The sequence below is a fragment of the Thermobia domestica genome, chromosome 11, assembly GCF_964235325.1.
Source record: "Thermobia domestica chromosome 11, izTheDome1.hap1.1, whole genome shotgun sequence".
Classification (NCBI taxonomy): domain Eukaryota; kingdom Metazoa; phylum Arthropoda; class Insecta; order Zygentoma; family Lepismatidae; genus Thermobia; species Thermobia domestica.
This window is the reverse complement of record NC_137464.1, coordinates 256,271,954-256,292,371: the sequence shown is the minus strand read 5'-3', so window position 1 is coordinate 256,292,371 and position 20,418 is coordinate 256,271,954. Positions and strand designations below refer to the sequence as shown.

At 38.9% G+C, this 20,418-nt stretch overlaps 2 protein-coding genes across 4 annotated transcripts in view; one reads left to right on the top strand and one right to left on the bottom strand.

The window, feature by feature from the left end:
* Positions 1 to 968: 968 nt before the first annotated feature.
* The window catches only part of LOC145664957 (sodium-independent sulfate anion transporter-like), a 106,700-nt gene continuing 87,250 nt past the window's right edge, over positions 969 to 20,418 (bottom strand). For all 3 annotated transcript variants that reach the window (XM_081732096.1, XM_081732094.1, XM_081732095.1), the window contains exon 12: positions 969 to 1,276. In XM_081732096.1, coding sequence (XP_081588222.1) covers positions 1,086 to 1,276 — 191 coding nt within the window. In that variant the 3' untranslated portion in view covers positions 969 to 1,085. The remainder of the gene's footprint in view (positions 1,277 to 20,418) is intronic.
* Positions 9,982 to 20,418, top strand: part of LOC145664959 (sodium-independent sulfate anion transporter-like) — a 398,697-nt gene continuing 388,260 nt past the window's right edge. The window contains exon 1 of the mRNA XM_081732100.1: positions 9,982 to 14,386. The gene's annotated coding sequence lies outside the window, so the exon portion shown is untranslated. The remainder of the gene's footprint in view (positions 14,387 to 20,418) is intronic.

Here is a 20,418-nt window from a genome sequence, read left to right as displayed (position 1 = left end):
ATTAGTTTATATAATAATTTATTATTTTTGTTTCGTTTTCGCGATTAATTTGCATTAGTTTCAATTCACTTACGTTTTCTTATGCTAATATTATAACTGGTCTACTTTTCCGTTAGATTCCATTATAGTTTAAAATAAAAATAGTGTGAAATAAATACAATATATAATCGTTGTTGAACAGTATTTTGTATTTAAGTGTGTTACTGAGAGAGAAAAATACTCAAGTAGCTAATTTTTTAGTTTGAATATTTGAAGATTTTTGAACTTTGTAACCGCTAAAACTGTTGTGTAAGTTTTAGACTTAAAATCGCATCATCTATCATTTTCAATCAAAATTTGAAAAAGTTGATTTTTGATGAGAATCTTGGTTTGTACACTCGGGTACAAAAGTTGTTAAGTTGGCGGGATAACATAACTCCCAGTCAATGTTGTAAAGTATATATATATATATATATATATATATATATATATATATATATATATATATATATATATATATCTTGGTTTAATCAAACGTACGTTAACCATACCGTTATAATTCAAATTTATATCGTATTTCATGTACATTTGATTGAATATTATTCGAATATTACCCATAATAAATTGTTACTTCTGGAATTTTCAATTTTTCAATCGTATTGAACATTTCAACTTTGCTTTCATTCTTTAACTATTGTCGACTCATGTGTTAACGTATTAATAGAATCTGGGCGTAAAATTCTTTCTAGCTTGACCGCATTCCATGGCCACCTCTTTTGTACAGTTGTTGCGGTTTCCACTTAATATTTTCCCCTTTTGGAGAAAGTAACCTTAAAATAATCGGGACTGAATTGCTGTGACGTGCAACGAAGTGTTAATATTTTCATGGGCGTCTGGGCCTCCCGACACTTGTCAGGAATGCCTCCTCTTAGGGGTGACCATAATTGTATTAAAAGGTTATAATAAATGAATATAAATTAAGACAACTATTACAAACAAACATACATTTATTATTTCACAACATAATACATACTTTTTTCTTAAAAAAATATAATACATAACGAATACTTTGTATACATATATATTTATTGGAGGAAGTTAACAACTTAGTCCTTTTTCGAGGTGGTTGTCACAAGAGCCTCGGCTTCTGTGGACAATGAGTCAATGATACTATTCACGTTTCCTGAAATAATATGCACCCGTTCCTTATTCTTTGGTCCACTAGTCCTTCGGTCGATAAGATTGCTTTCACTTCCGTCGCTATACGACGAACTCTCGTCGCTGCTGGAAGATGAATCTACAACAAAGAAAGAAAAACACGTATCAGAAAATTGAAAATTCTATTATATTATTCGTGATAAAAAGTGACATATAGAGTATGTCCCAATAAAATGTATACTATAACACTAATAATTATTATGATACGGAAAAGTTTCAAAATTCAAGTGTAATGTGAACAACTGTAAAAACCAGCCATTTATAAAAAGTGTTCAAATTGTTGGCCATTGTGATCCAGGCACAACTAATACAGGGTGTCTATCGGTCACGAAAGTCACGAAAAAGTCACGAAATTTAGCTTTTGGGTTACGATTTTTTTTTTTTTCTTTTTTTAACTGTTCAAATGTAAGTGCAGATTGGAAAATTTTGTTCTATAAAACGTCAAAGTTCACCACCAAAAATGTCTATGGTCGGCTTTAGACACTACCAAATCGCAAGTAAAGTATGTTTTAATCGCATGGATGAAAATTCGACCTAATTCGCACCCAAATTCGCTCTTGAAAATATTAGGAAATTTTATGATTTGGTAAAGAAAAGGTCACGAAAAAGTCATGAAATTTCATTTTGGAATTTTAGTAGACATCCTGTGATAACGCTGACAAATGGAATCCAAAACGTTCCTAATCGTTGTGACTGGTATTTCAGCACATTTCGTTTTCAATGGCTGCTTTCAACTCATTGAATGTAGCTGGTCTTGCTCTATAAACATTGTGCTTGACATGCCTCTTCGTCCAATCCATCTGTTTTCAGTAGGTGTTCGTCAAGATAGGTTCCTATACCGTGATGGTAGTGGGAAGGTGCTAGAAATCCTATTGGTAATACCATTTTTAACAGTTACGAGCTGTTGAAAAATGTAACATTTAAATATAAAATGTAAAAATGTTAAACAATGTATATATTTTATTGGAACACCCCATATACACTACAGGGGCGGATCCAAGGGCGGCTATAGGGGCTATAGTCCCCCCCCCCCCCTTCTTGACGCTCAGGTATACACTGGATAAATGGGTTTCAATCCTGCTTTACACTGGACAAAACGGCAAACTATGGTTTAGCCCCTCCCTTGATCATATCCTGGATATATATTAAGGTTATACGGGTCTTCAGACCACGCTTGATGTAACCATGTCTTTCCACACCATGTGCTTGAAGTAAACAGAACACACTACAGACAACAGCAATGAAGAAGACCTCGCCAACATCCGACAAGTGACGCAGAGGTAAGCTGTCAGCAACATTTTGGTATAAAAGAGGACAGCACATCATAGAAGACAACAATCTCGCCCGGTTGATTAAACTACCAACTCTCTAAGACGCCTGGTCATTGAGAGAAACCTAATCAACAAATTTTAATTTCAATCTCTAAGACACACGGTCATTGAGATTCACCCAAACAAACACACCCTAAGACAAATGGTCATTGGGCTCCTCTAAAAATTTAGCTACAAACCTCCAAGTTATTAGAGGAAATTTGTATCATTTATAATATTGTATTCAAGACTATAATTTTATAACAAAAGTTGAAGGGGAAGTACAAAACTCCCGTGTACCATCATTAGCTCTACCCTATAGATAGAGAAAACTTTACATGGTACAAGCGTCGGAGTCTATCCGACAGACATTCTTGAGAACTTTCCTATGGGACACTAATTTTCTTAACATAAAACGAACTTAGAAAGTTTTTTTTTCTGATAATATAAAGTGCAGTGTGTTAGCGTTAGTGAAAATAAGACAGTATCTGTGTCGTTACAGCGCTCTCATAACACACTTACAATACAGGGATAATTTGAGAGATGGAACATATTCATCTGACGATGAACACGCATCAGAAACAGTTTCTTGCTTTCCCTCACAATCATTACTATATAAAAATCTATACTGAAACCGGAAGTTCTAGCATTTCTTACTACTTCCGGTTTCAGTAGAAGAATAAAGCTGAGATGAAATGTATTGTACGGATACTGAATTCATACAAAAAATAGTTTGTTACAGTTTTCACTTCATGGAAAGCAATACTAAAACTGGAACTAAAAGTAAGCACCCCGGACAAAAACTTAGTCACCCCCCTTGGTACTTACGTTAATACCGTGTAGCGCCACCCCTGGCCTGGATGCGGTCGGGAAGGGAGTCCACAAGAGTCTGCAAGGCCATCACATCCAGTTGAACCCACTCACGGAGGATAAGATCACGCAATTCCACCAAACGTCGGGGATACTGATGTTGACGTTTCAACCGCTGTTCCAACTGGTTCCACAGATGCTCAATTGGGTTGAGGTCTGGCCATTTTGCGAGCCATTCGAGGTGTGGTAGGCTACCTGAGTGTTCCTCAAACCAGTCACATATGGGTCCAGCTCTGTGAACCCTGCTGTTGTCGTCTTGAAAAATGGGGGTGTCTATAGCAAAGTCATCGCGAAGAAAGTGACTGAAGGGCAACACCTGCTCGTCCTGGATGTTAAAATAAACGTGCTGGTTCATGTTCGTGGACACCTAAATGATTGGGCCCACCCCATAGTACGAAAAACACCCCCAGAACATGACAGACCCACCCCAGCCTGCACCTGACCTTCCACACACTGCGAGTGAAATGCTTCATGTGGCACAATGCCGGGCATCATTCGAATAGAGGCAAAATCGTGATTCGTCAGACCATATGACACGGGGCCAGTCTGCTATTGTCCATGTTTGAAGAGTATTGGCCCACTGCAGACGAGCAACTTTATGTGCATGTGTGAGCAGTGGCCTTTTGCGAGGTACCCGACTCCATATGTTCATTATATTTAGTTCCCGTCGCAATGTTCTCTCGCTGACAGGTTGGACTGGGACTGCATTCACGAACTGCAGTAATTCCTGACGGGTTTGGAAGCGATTTCGATTCACAACGCTGGACACCCGTCTTCGGGCTCGATCTGTGGGGATCTTTTTCCGATCACAGTTCTGGCGTTGTGTTTCATGGCCACATGTTTTACACCACTGCTTGTAGACACGTTGAACAGTCCGCCGGGAAACACCAACAAATCGGGCAACTTCAATCACTGTGTGACCATGGGCACGGCCAAACACGATTGCCCCTTTTATGCCACTCCGCCACGTCCGCACTCTTCCCCATCTTGCCGCACACACATAGCTTCGATCGGTTCTGTCACTCCACAAAAATGCCATCTGATGTCTCGAGGCAGTGTATGCACGTTTGGCCATGTGATTCGACCAATACATCATCTGTACCTGTTTGCCGACGCAGCCTTGCTCTCGTGCGGGGGTGACTAATTTTTTGTCCAGGGAGCTTATATTTCTATAATTTCCAGTTACAATAGAAGAGATAAAATTTATACTTGAAGCGCTGAATAAACACCAGAAAATAAATATTCACTATATTTTACAGTCTTGCTCTATCGTAATCAATAAAGAAACAGAAAGTCATAGTATACGGTATTTATACCACTTCCGGTTTCAATAGAGAAATAGAGTCAAAGATGAAACCTATTCTTACGTACCAACTCTATATAAATGGAGTCACTTCTCTGCATCTATTACCACATTGTACCACTGTAACCAGTGTTGAACCACAAAACTTCCAACTGACATACAAGACTCGAAAGACCACTTCACGACATAACTAATCGTTTTGGGCCTATCGAGAAGAATACTTAAAACAGAAGTACGAATAAATTTCTGATACTTTCAATCTTAAGAGAGATATAAGAGAAGATGGAATCTTTCGTCGGTCTTTGTAAAGAGATACAAAACAAGATGGAATTATTTGTCTGTCTGAGCAGAGAGATATAAGATAAGATGGAATCTGTATGTCAGTCTTAGTAGCGAGATAAAAGACAAGATGGAATTTTTCCTCGGTCTTTGTACAGAGATATGACAAGATGGAATCTTGTGTCGGTTTTAGTAGAGAGATACAAGACAAGATAGAATTTGTTGTCGATCTTTGCAGGGAGATACTGGATGGAATCTTTTGTCGGTATTAGTAGAGAAATACAGGATGGAATTTTTTGTCAGTCTTTGTAAGGAGATAAAGGATGGAATCTTTTGTCTATCTTTCTACGGAGAAACATGATGGAATCTTTTGTTAGTTCTTGTAGGGAGAAACATGATGGAATCGGTGTTTGCAGGAAGACAGCAAGATAAGATGGAATCTTTTGTCTCTGTTTGTTGGGAGATAACAAGACAAGATGGAATCTTTTGTCGGTGTTTGTAGGGAGGTAAGACAAGATGGAATCTTTTGTCGGTCTTTGTAGGGAGATAACAAGGTGGAATGTTTTATCGGTTTCTGTAGGGAGATAACAAGACAAGTTGCATTTTTTTTCGGTCTTTGCAGAAAGATAACGAGTTGGATTTGTTTGTTTGTCTTTGTAGAGAGATAAAACACAAGATGGAATCTTCTGACGGTCTTAGTAGGAAGACAAAAGATATAATCTTTTGTCGGTCTTAGTAGGGAGATAACAAGACAAGATGGATTTTTTTGTCGGTTTTAGTAGGGCGATAACAAAACAAGATGTAATCTTTTGTCTGTGTTAGTAGGGATAGAACAAGATGGAATCTCCTTTTCGGTCTTAGTAGGGAGATAACAAGATAAGATGGAATTCTTTCTGGATCTTACAAGGGACGTATGCGAACCGTTACAGCTAGATATTTGTGGAAATTGGTATCCTGACTAATTGTGAATCGTAAATTATCGTAGTGATAGTCACTCCTTCCGGAAAGACCTTGTTTACCCCCTATGTATTATACATATATCAAGAAATGACAAGGTTAGGCTGTGTTCAGTTATACTCCAAAAACACCGGAAGAAGGCAAAAAATGAAAAAATCTGATACCTAATGGAGGGTCACACGCAGGGATGTAATGGAGCGTATACGCGGGTATACGGCGTATACCCACCTCAAATTCTTGGAAAGTATCGTATAGCCACCTAAAATTTAGGAAGTACGCAAGTATACGCTACGTTCGATCAATAGTATACTCACTTCATTGGAACAAACAACTGCTTTTCATGTACTTTATTATTATTATTATTATTATTATTATTATTATTATTATTATTATTATTATTATTATTATTATTACTATTACTATTACTAAAACTATTACTATTAGTAGTTTTTTTCAACTTACTGAACAAAAAAAGGGCCGGAGTAAAAAATAAACATTTTTCTTCGTTGTTTCCTCTTCTTTCAGATAAAAAGAAAATTGAAGAAAATTTGTTAACAGGAAGGAGTAGGAAACAAAAGTCAGGAAAGATTCGGAGCGTATGAGCATGTCACAGCAATCTTTGATCATTTCGATACAGTCGTCACTTCGAATGGGAATTTTCCGGGAATTTATGTACAATCACAAAGAAAATATGCATTCTATTACTATATTATGATATCAAAGTTAAATTCGTTTTTATTTCACAGTATATTCTTACTGTTGTCCCCAAAGGAGTGTTTAAAATGTATATTCTGAACGGTATTATGTTATTTTATTAATATTTTATTATATTTAGAGAGTGCATAAATGTGTATTTATTTACAATATGTTCTATGCAAGTAAATATGAATGAAATAATGGTATAGAAGTCCACATACTTTTAAAAGGCTAAACAGTTTAAAGTTATGTGTAAGTGGATTTTCTAAACTTGACTCTACTACTGATATTATAAACATATTAAAGTTTTAAATGTTATAAACAAATTAGGTTGGGTAACTGCCAGAAGACACATGTCCCACCATTTTATCAACATTTGCACATAAATATTTATGTTCACAATATTTGCAAGATACTGACTTATCTTTATAATTTTGCAGGTAACATTGCCCCACAGGACCTTTCTTCCTACCCATTTCTCGAAATTTCCATGCGTTAATTCACTATGTAAGAGAAGTCCGAGTAGCTCTTCAGAAATTCGAGTCAGAGACAGGAGACAGACTGACGTCTATTACTAACGGTGGCTCGGAGTGTATTAATTGTACTTGATCTCTATTTCTACACAATTTCTACATTACTTTACAAAATGGTTCCTTTTCATCACTTGTAAATTAGTACTTTGCTACTTTTTAGTGCAATTGCTACTTTTTAGTGAAAATGGAAATGAAACTTAAAAAAATCATATTATTAGTTATGTAAAGTACAGTCAACGAATTTTATTTTTTTTTTAACTTCCAAATTATTTAAAACCTAGAAGTAAATAATAATAAATAAAAATAAAGTAATTAGTCATACGGTTTTTATAATTTGGAAGATAAAGTAAAGAAATGGAAATAAATACCTTCCTGGGAATTTATGTGCCAGGGAAAAAACCGGGAATATTCCCATTTTTTATTTTCCTTCCCACCGGGACACATTCCCACTGCCCATCACTACCCGAGATGCGTTTTGGAACTGGATGGTAAACTTGACGGTGCCAAGTGGAAACGGAGGGGTGTGACGTCCCCTCTTAAGGGAAATTAAAGGGAATCTTTCTTTCTTAAGGGAAATTAAATAAAAACACCCTTAGTTTTCAAGATGTCAAGATTAAAATTTTGCATACGGATTGTGTAGTTTTTTATACCCAATTACCTGAACCCGGTTCTTTTAGGAGGAGAGCATTTTTTGTCTTTATCAATTTTTCCTTTTTTTTCCAGGGTGCGTCTTTATTTTATATATTTAACAATCACCAGATACAGCTCAGAGGCTAGTTTATACTGCATATCTAACAAAAATAATAATAGAAAGGATTTGGGAAGGTATCATCCAGGGCTTGTTTAGTAGGTACTATCCTGGTATTCGCCTGGTAGCACTGAGGAAAACCACAGTCAGGATGGTTGGCAGCGGGAATCGAACCTGCGACCTACCGAATGCGAAGTCACGCTCTACCACTTGAGCTACTTCTCTCGGAAAGATTGTCGTCTGTGATTTTTAAAAATTGCTTCTGACGGGAAACCAAAACCTCCAATCGAAAGAAATTATTGGACTAAAGTTTTAGTTGGGTATACCGATAGTATCCAACTCTAACTTCAGCGCTAGTATCAGGGCTTAATTCAACCATAAATTGGCCTCGAAAATGTTCTCTAAGGTGCTTGTTTGCTGTTTGGTCGAAGCGGCTCTTTTAAATCGCTTCTGAAAAAAAAAAGAAAAAAAAAGAAAACAACGTTTAATTGAAAAAAAAAACTTATCGGACCAAGTTGCAACACGAAAAATATTCGATCATAACGCCACTGTAGGCGTCATATGCTTAATTCGGTTTAAAATTGTCTTAAAATTGGCATAGACCCGATGTGATTACCCTCAAGAGCTGCCCCTTTATACGAATTTGTTGAAGTTTACCGTCAGTTTTCAACACCGTGACTGTATGACCTATTGTCCTACATTTTAAGGTGGAATCCCAGAACCATCGTAATGCATTAAAAGCAACAAATTCTAGATTTGATCTTATGACAGTGGTATAACCTAAGTTTATTTTTGCTTTTCCGAGACATCTAAATTTCTAAGTTCTAAGTGTGGTAGTTCATGAAAAGCTTGTCTTCGTATTATTGTATTGTTTATTTGCCTATTCTTTATACTTAGCTATTAACGCTTCAAGTCATTAATTATTTGCTCATTGGGACATAGCTGTCCTTATTTTAATTGAATAGTTGAGTAACATAGTAGCCTAAGTACCAACAACAATAAGGCCAATATTAGTGTTAATACGGATACTAATTTCGACATTATTGTTGTTGGTACTTAGGCTACTATGTCACTCAATCTATCAATTCTAAAACGGTCATGCGCCAACGAAATTAAAATTAAACTTTTTCTATTTTAATGCAATTATGATCCGACAAAAGAAAGCTAAATCCATTCTCCGAGCAAAAGAACAACAACTAAACACAATTTGGGAGAGAGAGAAAGAAAGAGGTTGTAAGCTGCAGGACGGACAAACTACAGATTGAGGGCGATGATTCTCTTCTTGGTTATGGCATTTTCAAAGCAGCAAGTAGGCTGTGGTACGCGACCGATTTGCAATGTTCAAATTTAAAATTACTCCAAATGTACTCAGCATTTTAACTCAAACAAGATATGTGTAGTTCTGTGTACATCAAGTACATCCTTTGAAAGTGTCATAGCGACCAAAGGAATGAGCAAGGTGGCGGAAACAATATTGGTCCAAATCATTTTTTTTCTTCTTATAGTTACCAGTCATACAAGTACAACCACTTCTACAGCCTGATCTATTTAACGCAGAGGGCTAAATAAGATCTTAAATTAATCTATAACATATAGGTAATCTTCTTCTTAGTCTCAGGTTGATAGGTCAAGTGGTTCGGTAACTGCTCTCCAAAACATAGCTTTCCATTCAGACTTCTCTTGTTACATCATATATATATATCCTGCTTGTTATGCAACCGATACGCGCGCAGAGCCAGTGTGAGTTGCCTATAAGCAAGGCTATTTAATAACTTTCTTATGAACTTTGAACTTTAAATCTTAATAGTGCAAAGACTAATAGTATTGAAAGGCCCGATATATAATGTTTGTGTGTGTGTGTGAAAAGGCATAGAGCGTATACCCACCTAAAAAATTAGCATTACATCACTGTGACCAAGAGTCATACATGTACAACCACTTCTACAGCCTGATCTATTTAACGCAGAGAGCTTAATTTTATGGCATTAAAACAGTTGGCAAAAAAAAAATCTTTGAGTTTTACGTCCCACAATTATGCCGGCTAGGCTAAAGGAGACAGATGATGAGAAATGAATGAAATGGTGGAATGAAAAAAGTGAGAAGAAACGGGAGAACCTCGAGGAAATCCATGCACACGGTTTTTGTCCACGACAAAATTCACTTGGCGTGATCTGGGATCGAACCATGGACCCCATGCACCAGATTTGAACGCTCTACCACAGAGCCCCCTCGGTCCCAAAACAGTTAGCATAAAAGTGAAAAGAAAATAAGCAAAAGGTGGGTCATTAGTGTTGCCAAACAAGAGAGATATAAGGCTGTAAAGTTGAGAATTATGGGTTTCGTAGATAGAAATGAACAAATGTAGAACAAGACTGCAGAAGGAACCAATGTACAGTAGGGAGTACAGCATGCACAGCATTCAGTGACTAACGGACTTGATACAGGATTCATTTAAAAAGGGCACGGTGATAGATGTGAATCGAGAGTATAGGGAATGTTAGCATAAAACACACTGCATTCAGGTTACCAGTAATATACAAGCGCAAAATATTTTAACATAATATACCAATACATATAACAGAAAAGCCATAGAAAGTATGACAAAATACGTACATTTCTCGTCCTAACCGCACACTTGATATGAAGTATCAAATCCGTTAGTCACTGGATGCTATGGTTTATTTCCTATTGTACATCTGTTCCTTGTGCAATCTTGTTCTTGTTGTACATGTGTTCGTTTCATTGTACGGACCCTATAATTTCTCAACTTCAGAGCCTTATATATTCATTCTTTAGAAACAATGATAACCTAGTTTTTGCTTATTTTCTTTCACGTTTTATGCTAATTGTTTTAATGCTATAAAATGGTATACGTTCTATTTGAAAAACTATAAGTTTGTGTTGGGATGGTTAGTCATGGGTATACAATTGCTTTCTCCTGAAATAGTAGAGTTAATAAATTAATAGGTCAACACTGTTCATTAAACGTCACCTATCCCGATCACTGTAACACAATCCACCGGTCAGTCGTTTTCGAGTAGCGCGAAAGGAAACACGTCGAATGTAACCGAAGTGCCTGCCTAGTATAACGGTAATTAGGTGCTATGACTGCCGTTATGATAAGTTAATTATGCATCAGTGGGATGCCTGTCACGTAAATAAAAGATTAAGAGGTTGGTTTTTATATTTTATTATAAAATAGATGATGATGATGGTAAGATGGATGATTAAACTGAAAGATCCAGAGTTCTTTAAACAAAGGGGAAGAATTTAAATTTCTGATTACACCGGTCTACACATTGACCAGAAGGGTCTCGGTTTATGACCGGGTGTCTCGTTAGCTGAAGGCTAGATCGAGACGGGAAAGTGCCAATGCAAGGCTATGCGTAGTCATAGAGTGATGACTTCCTTTTTCCTCAAATGAACCTCTTTGAGAAAACAATTCAAATATGGTTTTGTCTACTCACGTATATCACTGCCTGATGCTGTCCAAGGAACTGGCTACTGATTACGAATCTGTTATTGCTTTTGGAACGTTTAAGCGACGCACTAACACTTGTCTTCGGTTGACGAGGTCCTTGGTTCAAACTCGCCGGGGAAATTGGATCCTCTTCTTCTTTCCTCGATGGCGTTGCCTCGCAGACTCGCTGATCTCGCTGCTCGGCTTGGAACCGTGTAGTCTTGGGTTCGAACTCGGCTGGCGGCTGTCCTTTGGCGTCTACCTTCAGCGGATCTGGACTGAAACCTTGGAGTCCTTCCTGTAGGTCGTCCTGGGTATAGACGGTTCTGGACACTCTGACTGGCCGGTTCAGCTACCTGGACCTCTGATTCTTGAAGTTACATCCCTGAAGACTGGCGCCGGGTCCTATGGGTCCTCGCGCAGAGCGACGGCGTTGACACACTATTCACTCGTGTGAAATGGATGAGACTGGACGAGTAAACTTTCTAATTCTGGGCTTATATATGAATAAGCATCCTGGTTTACTCATATAGGTTTTTAATTTTAATCTGGGGAAAGTGTGTAACTGTGACATCTTCGTTTCTATTTCCAGAATAACAGTTTGTACTGAAATCGTACTTGATGTCTACAGCTTCACACAAGAAATGTGAATTTCTTGATTCCCAAAGATGATTGTTAAAATAAACGTATAATTCACTCCATTTTATTCGCATGTTCGCTACATTCCTCCGACCAAGATATGATGCGGGCGACATCGAAGTATGCGCTAAGGCTTGTATAATTCGTCCATTCGTGTCTGAGGCAAGAAGATCTGGTTAAACACCTGTATGAACAGAGTTGTCTGTATACTTTGTCGGGGAACGCATGCACTGTTTGGACGGCAGAAGTCAACGTTAAAGGTAACGGTGAGTAAACAAAACCTTACAAAATCATGGATTTCATATTCCACGTAGCAAGAGGCTTGACAAAAAAGGAAGGTGAAAGGGTAATATCTTCATGTAAAAAAAAGGCATGAAGGATGAATGATATATACAGAGAGGTATACAAAAAATAAAATTGAAAAAAAAAATGAATGCCTTTTTGTGGCTTATTGCAAAAAGTGCAAAATAGTTCTCGCTGGTTCTTGCGATATGGTGAAAAAAAAGGAAAAAACAAGGAAAAATGTATATTCCATCACAAAAAAAAAAAAAAAAAAAATCAGTGTTTACACAAGTTTTGCACTGAACGTCCACAATCAAGGGGAAGTCCTGGACTGGCAACTTCAATGTCCTTGCCTCTCGTCGCCGGTGACAGGAAGCCTTGTTTGGGGGAAAACACAAAAAATGAAGAAAACAAATACTGCATGTTGAACACATGTCCACAGGGGAGGTGATGAACCCTGACGAAAGTCCTGTATTCGTCTGGGGAAACAGCACTTGAAAAAAAAAACACACAATTCTTCACTATAAGATGTTCCATGCGAAATCGGTGTGAGCAAGAAAACCATATTCGAGCTCTCGAGGTTCAAATCCTGATTATATAGCTATGGATCACATAGTGGAACTGTCTTGAGTGAACTCCAGTAAACCTTAGAGAGAGTAATCTATTACTACTAAGTTAGGTATGGAGTGGGGGAAAGAGCACACACGTAAACGAAATACAATATTCCTAAAAAAAAGGATAAAATGTTTGTAAAATCGTTTTCCTACGGGAAGAAAATGTATCCCAAGGCTCCAACGGGATGCTCCTGTGGGACTTCCGGGGGGGTGGGGGAAGGGTTCCCGTGGGTATGGACATTTCCCATAGCAGGGGCAAACGTGACGTGACGTTTCGCGCGTTGACTGTTAACTAAAAGATGAGTTGCCGGAGAGAAGTCACCACGGAGGGACATGGGCGGGGATATGGGGGAGGGGGACATGGGAGAGGACATGTTGGGGGACATTTTGGGGAAAATGGGAGGGGATGTGTTGGAGGACACCGGTGTCAGCAAAATTTCGGGGGGTGGGGTGTTGATTGAATCGCTTTCGGGTGGTTGTAAAGCATCAAACAAATGATCAAGTTCAGCGTCATTTGTGTGTTGTCGTGGTGTAGCCCTATATTGTGACGTGATGTTACGTCTGTAAAAGTGCGAACAACAGTTGCGGTTTTTCGTAAAAAAGCAAAAACAAAAGATGAGCAGAGTTAACAGTCCAGCGACGACGATACATAGCAGCGTAACTATTATGACATCTGACAATTGCATATTGAACATGACTCCTGAAAAGACAAAAGGAAGATGTCTGCAGGATAAGGAGCTACCGTGAAATTGGTATTGGTACTGTAATGCTTTTTTTTTTTTTTGACCGACTCATGAGAAGTGACACTGCAGAGAGGGGGGAGAGAGAGAAGAAAAGCACAATTTTCTGGAAGTAATGTGGTGGCCAGCCACAGCTTCAGAAAACCGTGTTGTTCTCTATTTTCGTAATGATCCTGACGTATTGGCATACCAAGGGAGGTCAGTGCACTTTGACTTCCTGGTGAATCCCATACGTCACAAGCATACGAACAGGGAATACAGGGTTGCAGGTTGTTGGTAAAACAAAGTTGAAAAAAAAACACCTGCATGTAGAATTTCAAAACATGCGTGTCGATAGGAAAAAGAAAGGGGGATATAATTTCGAGTTATTATACCAAAAAAAAAATCCAATGGTGATACGATTGCATATTGAGTGGGGCGACGTGGAAAAGTGTCACAAGACAATGCTGGGTAATCACAAACACTGGCAAACCTTGTAGTGAAAGTTTGAGTGAGAAACACGTAATTTGCATTGGTAGTCACTTGCAATTTGTAAACGTGGTTCCTACCGTGCGAAAAAAAAGTAACGCGTGTGAAGTAGTGATTCATTTTCGAGGAAAGCACGTGTTATTACATGAAATGCATTCATCTGTTGTTACCACGTGTTGTTAAGTTACAAGTGTGTTGTGAGACTGACAACTTTTCAATGGGACGAAAGAAGAAAAAAAAAAAAAAAAAGGAGGGACAGATGCGGAAGGTGTCTAAACGGAGTACCACATGTAAGTACCTCAACCTTTTTTTTTTTTTTTTTTTTTTTTTTTAATGAGCGAAGTTGTGTTCATTGTTTCGTGATTTTTCCAGGTCTGAAATGATGCGCTGATAGCTTTACAACTACTCAAAAGGTTTACCTAGTCAATTCAATATTAAACTCTCGTGTACATATGGTGGAATGAAAAGAGAGGAGGAAATTAATACTGAATTAAGAAGGTAGGGAGGAGGAGGGGTTTGAAACACAACAGAGTGATTCGCAAGCAAGGATTTGTAAATGACAAAGGAGAAAATCCAGAGAAAAACCCATAGCAGGAATTAGCAAGAAACGTACGTTGGACGCTATTGACTAAGCTATGGTTTTGTGATGGAGTTCGAGCCTTGCTTAGTGCAAATACTGCCTGTATTTTGTTTCAAAATGGGGGTCAGATCGGTCTTCAGGAAGATAGAGCTTTAACCGATTTTTAGCAACTGGAGTCGGTTTGCCTTCAATTGACAATAAATACGAGTTTTCATCCAGTTTAGCCAAAACTTGATACGGTCCTTGGAATAAAGCTCTTAAAGGTCCTGCTTCGTTCTTTTTTGTGTACAATCGACGAACCATCACCTGGGATTGTGGGACAAACTCAGTCGGAGTTTGTTTAGCGTGTTTCTTGTCACGAAGACGCTGAAACACTTTCTCTTTCTTGTAGAGGACATAATCCCGGAGGTCGGCTAGCGTTGTGAGTCTGTCCTGTAGAACCTCGTTATTCACGGGGGCTTGGAGTACCCTGTCAACCGCGAACACAGGTTGAGCACCGTACAGGAGTTGGAAAGGAGAGACAGCAACGGACGTAAGCGGGGTTTTGTTCACACTGGCGACAGCCATTTTAAGAAACGTTGGCCATTTCTTATGGTCTTCTTTCGTCAGAAAACGGAGCGCGTCTTGTGTAGTTTTCACGTGACTCTCAGAAAACCCTAATGTCTGATGATTTGCTGGTAAGGTGTATCGAACCTGCACTCCTAATGCGTCTAGAAACTGCTTTGCTTTCGTAGACGTGTGGCTAGATTGTCTATCGGTGAATAAAACTTTAGGGCATGAGTACGGAATGATTATTTCTTCCATAAGGAAAGAAATGAAAGCATCTGAAGTTGGGGTGACTATTGGGTGAACGACACAGAAACTTGTGCTGTGCTCCACTGCAACGTAATAGTACTGATATCCTTCAGGTTCGGAAGGTATTAATTTACCACATAGATCCACTGACCATGCCTCAAAGAGACCGTAATTCGGGTGTCTTTGTACGGCGTCAACAGTAGTTGGTTGAGGTCGTTTAAAAATCGCACACTCAGTGCACCGCTTTAACCGATGGTAAAGCCATTTTTTCATTTGTGGTATAAAATATTTAACCTTCAAGATATTGTACATTTTACAAAAACCTGGGTGTGTCAGAGAATGCACGTGAATTTCATCAAAAACTGCATCTCGTAACTTAGCTGGAATGCATAACAACAACCGGTTTTCAGGAATTGCAGTGACTTTTTTGTACAGGATGCCTTTAGATAACACAAAATTATTGGTATAATTCTTGTATTGTGGGTGGTCCTTGTCGTCTGTTGACAACACTTGCCAAATAACAGAAAAATACGGGTCTTCCCGCTGTAGGGCAGCGATATCAACATTTCTGTCTAATGCTAGCAACTGAAATGCATGAGGTTCTTCATTCGCTTCTCGTTCTGTCTCACTTGTGAGGGGGAGGGGGTGACGCGACAATTGATCAGGTATTGTGTTTAGAATTCCTTTGACATGTTGAACATCAAATTCAAAACTGAGGACATACGCTCTCCAACGTTGTAGTTTGGGTGGGAGGTAATTTGAAGATTTTAGTGCTGTTGTAGCTGTGGAGTCTGTGAAAATTGTGAACTTTTTACCCACTAAATAGCGATAGAATTTTTTCAAAGAAAAATAAACGCCAAAATATTCCAGTTCATACACGGGTGGTTGAGTTTTTCGCTCGGGGTGTCGACTGGATGCATACATCACAGGATGATATTCGGTTCCTCCTATCTTTCTCTGTAAAAGACACGCACCGACGCCGTGCAGGGATCCGTCGACGGCGACTGCGTGTTCAGTGTTTTCCACTGAATAGATCTGTAAGAGAGGAGGGGAAGTGAGTTCCTTTCTCATCCAATTGAAGCTGGCTTCACGGGCCTCATTCCAAACTAAGGACTTTGGTTTTCCACGCAAAGCCTCATATAATGGTGCTAGTTTTGTGGCCATATCTTTAAAATGGTTTCGAAAGTAGTTGACTGAAGACAACCAACTACGTAATTGTTTGACTGTTTTAGGTTTTGGAATGTTCAAAATTGCCTCAATCTTTTTCTCATCGGGGCGAATGTTACCATCCCTAATTTTAAAACCAAGGCACTTAATTTCTTGTGCACCAAAAACTGATTTTTCGAGGTTAAAAAGAACTGAATATTGCTGAGCTGCTTGTAGCACTTTTTCAAGATTTTGCAACAATTGTTCGAAATTTCACGAACCTAAGTAGAGGTCATCAATATAGGATGCTAAAACTTTGGGGCAAACGTCTTCAAAGATTTGACGTATCACACGCTGTAGATTAATGGCAGAATTTTTGTGACCCATTGGTACAGCGGTTAGCTGATACTGTGAATGGTCAAGATCTAAAGACGGCACCGAAAATGCAGTGAATTTCCTATCTTTTTCAGCTAATTTCAACTGGAAAAAGGACTGATGGAGATCCAAGGATACAAACAGCTTAGCATCTGCTAATTTCTCTATTGTGTCCGAAACTGAGGTTATTGCGTCCGATATTAAATCGCATTGAAGGTTAAGGCGGCGAAGATCAAGGACCAGTCTCGTATCCTGCGAGTTAGGCTTCGGGACAATCAGAACGTTGTTTCGAACGTCAGAGTCCGACTTCTCAATAACCCCTTGACGTAAGAGTTTGAGAATCTGTTCTTTAGCCTTGGGCCTAAGCCTGTGAGGGATTGAAAATTGGGGTGTTTGGAATGGTTCGCGAGAATTGAGATTTAGACTCGCCTCAAATGCAGCAATGGATGTAAAGTCATCTGGGTGCCATTTAAACACATTTGCATAACGTGTTAGCAACTCACGTAACTGTTCCTGTTGGTTCAGTGGTAGGGTACTGTCAATGTTAAACTTGGATGGATCCACTAAATGCGCTATTTTGTTCCATCTCTCACGCGTAGCTTTTCGAACCTGGTCTGGGGTGGGGGTGTACAATTTCTTAATTGTATTCACCTGAACACGCTTGTCATTTTGTTTAACAAAAACTTTTGCTAGCGCTATGGGCGTGTTTTTCAAAAAATAACGAGCCACTGGTGACGCATTCACCACTGGTACAAAAAGCTGCGTGGTTTTCGCTACAGTACACACGATCACACATTTATGCAAATTTCGTTCAATTGGAGAGTGAATGTACAAATCCTCTGCAGTGATGTTCAGTGGTAAAATCAAAGGAACTAACATGGCAGTTCGGGGTGGAATTAGAACTGTACGTTGAGTACTTAAAACAAAATCACAATTATTCGTAATGTGAAAAGAAAGCAAATTAGTTACTTTCGTTTCCATGGCAACCGAACTATTTTGGTAAGTGGGCCGAAACCCGTGATGCTGCAACGTAATTGTATTACTTTCATAATTTATACTCGCGGATTGTTGTTTTAGAAACGTATTCGAAAGTATAACCGGAAAATCTCTAATAGGAATTAACCGAAACAAAACTGAAAAAGATCTATTATTAAGTTTTATCGGGATGACACACGCTTGAGAAATCTGAATCGGAGTATTAGCAATGCCAAACAAGGTAGTATGCATCTCAAAAGGTTTCGCGCCAGGAGGCAAATTGTAGTAACTCAAAATATTCGACTCAGCGCCTGAATCGAGGAGAAACATTGTTTGTTTACTTGCTAAATCTCCCTGAATAAACATTAGGTCGCCTCTGTGTACTAATGGTAAAATAATTTGTTCTTTACTGTTATTGTTATTATTATTAGACGTCTCGCTAACGGGAGTGTCAACGGAAGCATGAGGCACATAAGCAGGAATGTGCTGTGTGCCGGAAACAGAGTCACGAGAAGGAAGGGTTGTTTTCGCTGGAGAATGAACAGGAAGGTGTGGAGGGGAAAACGGGGAGGGAAAATGCACGCTGGCTGGAGAAGTGAGCGACTCACCTGCCTGAGCAACTGTTACGGAGGCCGGAGGAGCGGGTGGGCTCTGGGCAGAGTGCATTATAGTTGATGGTGGTGGGGGAGGGGGTCCAAGACCCCCCTTCACAAGTTTTTTGGATCAGTAATCTGAACTAAAGAAGAAGTTTGTGAAGGAAGCGCTGGGAGGGAATTTGCACCAAATGTATTGACACCTGGGAAATTTGGCAAAAAACAGGGGTGTGGAGGCCAGAAAGGTGCTTGCACCGCCATGGCGTGCTGGAAAGATTGATTGTTTCTGTTAAATTTCCCTTTCTTTTTTCGTTTCTCGTTTTTCTTTTTCTGAGAGCTGTTGGAATTTCCACTTTGCTGATTAGAAAAAGGAGTATTGCTCTTGCAACGACAATCACAGCAAGAGGACACAGCGCGCGAAGTAGGGGAATGTGATTGCTTACGAACAGTTCTTGTAGCTTGAGGGGATGCAGAACGGTTTCGATGCGTAGTGGAAGTCTCATACTTCCTATCAAGCTTATTTGCTTTACTAGAAGCAAAGTGAACCCGTTCCTGCGACTCAATATGTTTGTTGAACTGTAGTTGCAAGTGCTGGATTTGAGAAACTATTTCTTTCAGGGTTTCACTGGTGTCTTGAGTTGAAACAGCAGGGGGAGAGGGGAAAGGAACCTGTCCTAATTTCTGATCTGCACCTAATTCGTAGGCTGCTTGCCGCAGGCGAGCTTCTGAAATAAGCTTTTCAAATGTATTAATAGGTAACTGCGCGAACTGCTGTGTGTATCTCGGTAACATAGAAGAAACAGCTTCCAAAATAAACTCTTTATCTGGCATATTTCTATTCAAAAGATCTGCTAAATATTTCTTTTCGTATAGAAAGAGAGTTAACGGTTCTCCTGGTTTCTGCACACGCGACCTGAAAGCACGGAAACGTGAAATTGTATTGCGAGTTGCACCAAACTCATTCAAAAAATCTGTTTTTATTTCATCCCACGTTTTATTGCGAAAGGTCTCTTTATGAGCCAAAAACCAAAACTTACTAGGACCGTGGAGAGATGACTGCAAAACGCTTAGAAGTTTTTGATGATCCCAATTATGCAATTCAGAAAGACTATTAAATGAATCGATGAAATCTTGGGGATCTTCAGTTTCTAACGCTGAAAAGGTGGGAAGGGGCGATGACGGCAGAACAACCGTCGTTGTTTGTGGGGGATGTGGGGATGTCTGCCTATGTCTTGACATCTCTAAAATTTCTCTCTCTAATAATTCTCTCTAATAAAAAACTATGCAACACACACAAAAAAAGTTGAGAGAAAAAAAAGGAGTTCCAAAAGTACAGTAGCACAGTAAAATACAAGATTATTGAAGCATACAATCAGGATTACGTGTTAATCTGAGGAAAAAGAAGCCAAAATACTCTATTATTAATTAATGCGGGGAGCCATATAACGGTAATTAGGTGCTATGACTGCCGTTATGATAAGTTAATTATGCATCAGTGGGATGCCTGTCACGTAAATAAAAGATTAAGAGGTTGGTTTTTATATTTTATTATAAAATAGATGATGATGATGGTAAGATGGATGATTAAACTGAAAGATCCAGAGTTCTTTAAACAAAGGGGAAGAATTTAAATTTCTGATTACACCGGTCTACACATTGACCAGAAGGGTCTCGGTTTATGACCGAGTGTCTCGTTAGCTGAAGGCTAGATCGAGACGGGAAAGTTAGAACATGCCAATGCAAGGCTATGCGTAGTCATAGAGTGATGACTTCCTTTTTCCTCAAATGAACCTCTTTGAGAAAACAATTCAAATATGGTTTTGTCTACTCACGTATATCACTGCCTGATGCTGTCCAA